The sequence below is a fragment of the Trypanosoma conorhini genome, assembly GCF_003719485.1.
Source record: "Trypanosoma conorhini strain 025E chromosome Unknown Tco_14.4_contig_01539, whole genome shotgun sequence".
NCBI classification, from domain to species: Eukaryota; Euglenozoa; class Kinetoplastea; order Trypanosomatida; family Trypanosomatidae; genus Trypanosoma; species Trypanosoma conorhini.
This window is the reverse complement of record NW_021705627.1, coordinates 1-2076: the sequence shown is the minus strand read 5'-3', so window position 1 is coordinate 2076 and position 2076 is coordinate 1. Positions and strand designations below refer to the sequence as shown.

At 52.9% G+C, this 2076-nt stretch overlaps 2 protein-coding genes across 2 annotated transcripts, besides 1 other annotated feature; both read right to left on the bottom strand.

Annotated features, from left to right (window-relative positions):
- Positions 1–17: 17 nt before the first annotated feature.
- Positions 18–37: a microsatellite.
- Positions 38–109: 72 nt separating this feature from the next.
- Tco025E_10218 (carbonyl reductase 1) lies at positions 110–925 on the bottom strand (the record flags this gene model as incomplete). Its single annotated transcript, XM_029377001.1, has 1 exon — positions 110–925. One exon carries the CDS (start codon positions 923–925, stop codon positions 110–112), a length of 816 nt encoding a protein of 271 aa, XP_029222903.1.
- A 591-nt stretch (positions 926–1516) lies between these two features.
- Positions 1517–2076, bottom strand: Tco025E_10217 (uncharacterized protein; the record flags this gene model as incomplete). The annotated part of the gene is made up of 1 exon (XM_029377000.1): positions 1517–2076. A coding segment is annotated over one exon (560 nt), but the record flags the coding sequence as incomplete, so codon positions are not given.

Below are 2076 nucleotides of genomic sequence, written 5' to 3'. Positions count from 1 at the left end.
TCTCACACAAGTTGGCGATATATATATATGTATATATCAAAAATCAAGCATCAAAAGTAAAACAAAAAAAACAAGGAAAGAGATAGAATGAAAATCAATTATGTACATCTTATTCACGTATGTAGTGACGTTCTGTTGCAAAAGCGCCCTGTGGAACCGTTTGTAGTGCCTCTTGGGAAACAGCAAGCCAAACTGGTGTGTCAGCTCCTTCCTCGGCGGTTTTCTCACCAGTGAACGTTGACATGTTAGTTCGGCAACTACCAGGACAACATGAAAAAATGTGTATCCCCGGTGTTGAGCGACCAAGTATACGCGTATATGTTGTCACGGCAAGCTTGCTTACGCCGTATGCTGAATTGGGCCATCCAGCGGCCAGATGTTTTCCATCCGTCTTGGTGAGATCGACAAACTCTTGCAACAAAACTTCGATGTCTTGTTTTGAAACGCACCCCCTCCATCTGGCAACCAAGTTCTCGTTTGAAAGACGCAGTAAACTTCCAGACATGGAGGATACATTAATCAGCCTCCCCCCGCTCTTTATGTGGGGAAGCATGGCCTCACATACAGCAACGGTTCCGTAATAGTTTATCTTGATCGAATCCATAGCTTGCTGATAGAATGGCTCCTGGGCGTCATGATGATACGCAAAACCGGCATTGTTAACCATAATGTCAATCCCGCCTGGAAACATTTCACCAACCTTTAATGCGGCAGTTGTGGCTGTCTCGGGAGCAGCAAGATCAACACAGACATGCGCAACCTTTACCCCTTCCAAGGATTTCTTTAACTCAAGTTCTGCCACATTGGCGGAACTTTCATTGCGGCAAGCCATAATTATTGTAAATCCTTGCGAAGCAAGTTTTTTGGCGATCTCGAAACCGATGCCCCTGTTCGCCCCTGTTATGCAAGCTACCTTAGAGCTCATTTGCTGTTATGACTGACAGACACTTTCTAAAAAGAAGAGGGGCCAGAGAGAATGTGTGCTCCAGGTCCGGGGCGAAACAGCAATCAATAATTAATAATAATTTCCTCACTGCGCGCTAACTAATGACTGCCGATGTCCCTCGCCCAAAAGAAAGGAAAAATAACGCGTTCACGCTTACCGTGCCATCCTCCCAGCTCAGTTTCCGCGCGCAACCCAGGCCCCACCGAAACAAAAAAAATGGACAGAGAAGTCGCCGTGATACGATAACTAAAAAAGACACGCTCGCCAAAAAACAAGCGCAAATCAAAACAACAAACCATCCCGAAAGCGTGATTGCTTAGATTCCGGCCTCTCGACGCGCATCGGTTCTAAAACCAAACCCTTTTCGGTTCCGGGCGCCCCGAAAAGGCCCCGGCGCTCCGCGCGTACTCCCCACCAATACTCCCTTCCGTTTCCCTCTTTTTTTTTCGCCAGAAATCTCAGCCAATTACCGGCAACGGCCCCCGGTCTGCCCACCAGAACCAGGCCACTTTAGCCGTCTCGAGCGGGGGTGTTTGGCGGGGTTGGGCCTCCCCAAAAACACCCGCACGCTCAGCCGACGGAGACGGGGATCTCCCACATCAGATGCGACAGGGTCTCCCGGGGCCCGTCCGGGGTCACATCGGCCTGTGGGTTCTGTGCCGTGAGGATCCCATAAGGGCGAGGGTCCTCCGGGCCTTCCGCAACTGTGCCCCGCGCGCTTTTTGCCAGCTGGTACGCCTGACATTTACGGTAATGACCCGCGCGCGAGGCACTCGTCAAGAATAGTTTGCCGTTCCCGCAGTAGCCGCACTGGAGGCCCTTCTGGGGAAGCGGAACTCCTGCGTGAACGCGACGGGCGTGCAGCTTCATGTTTGTAACAGATACGAACACCCTGCAGCATACGGGGCCGGCGGGTGTCGGTCTGCCGCGCATCATCCGGCGGGCGGGCACAGTGCGCACGTTTGGTGGGGGTTCCAGAGGGGGTTGGGGTGCGTCGTTATCCTCCGTTGAGGGGCAGCGCCAGCGACAGTGGGGGTTGGACGTTATCTGCAACGCGCGAGCGAGCCTGCCGAAAAGCGGGCAAGAGTCGCATCGCGCCTGGGCGCAGAGCCGCGACTCACTTCCCGGTG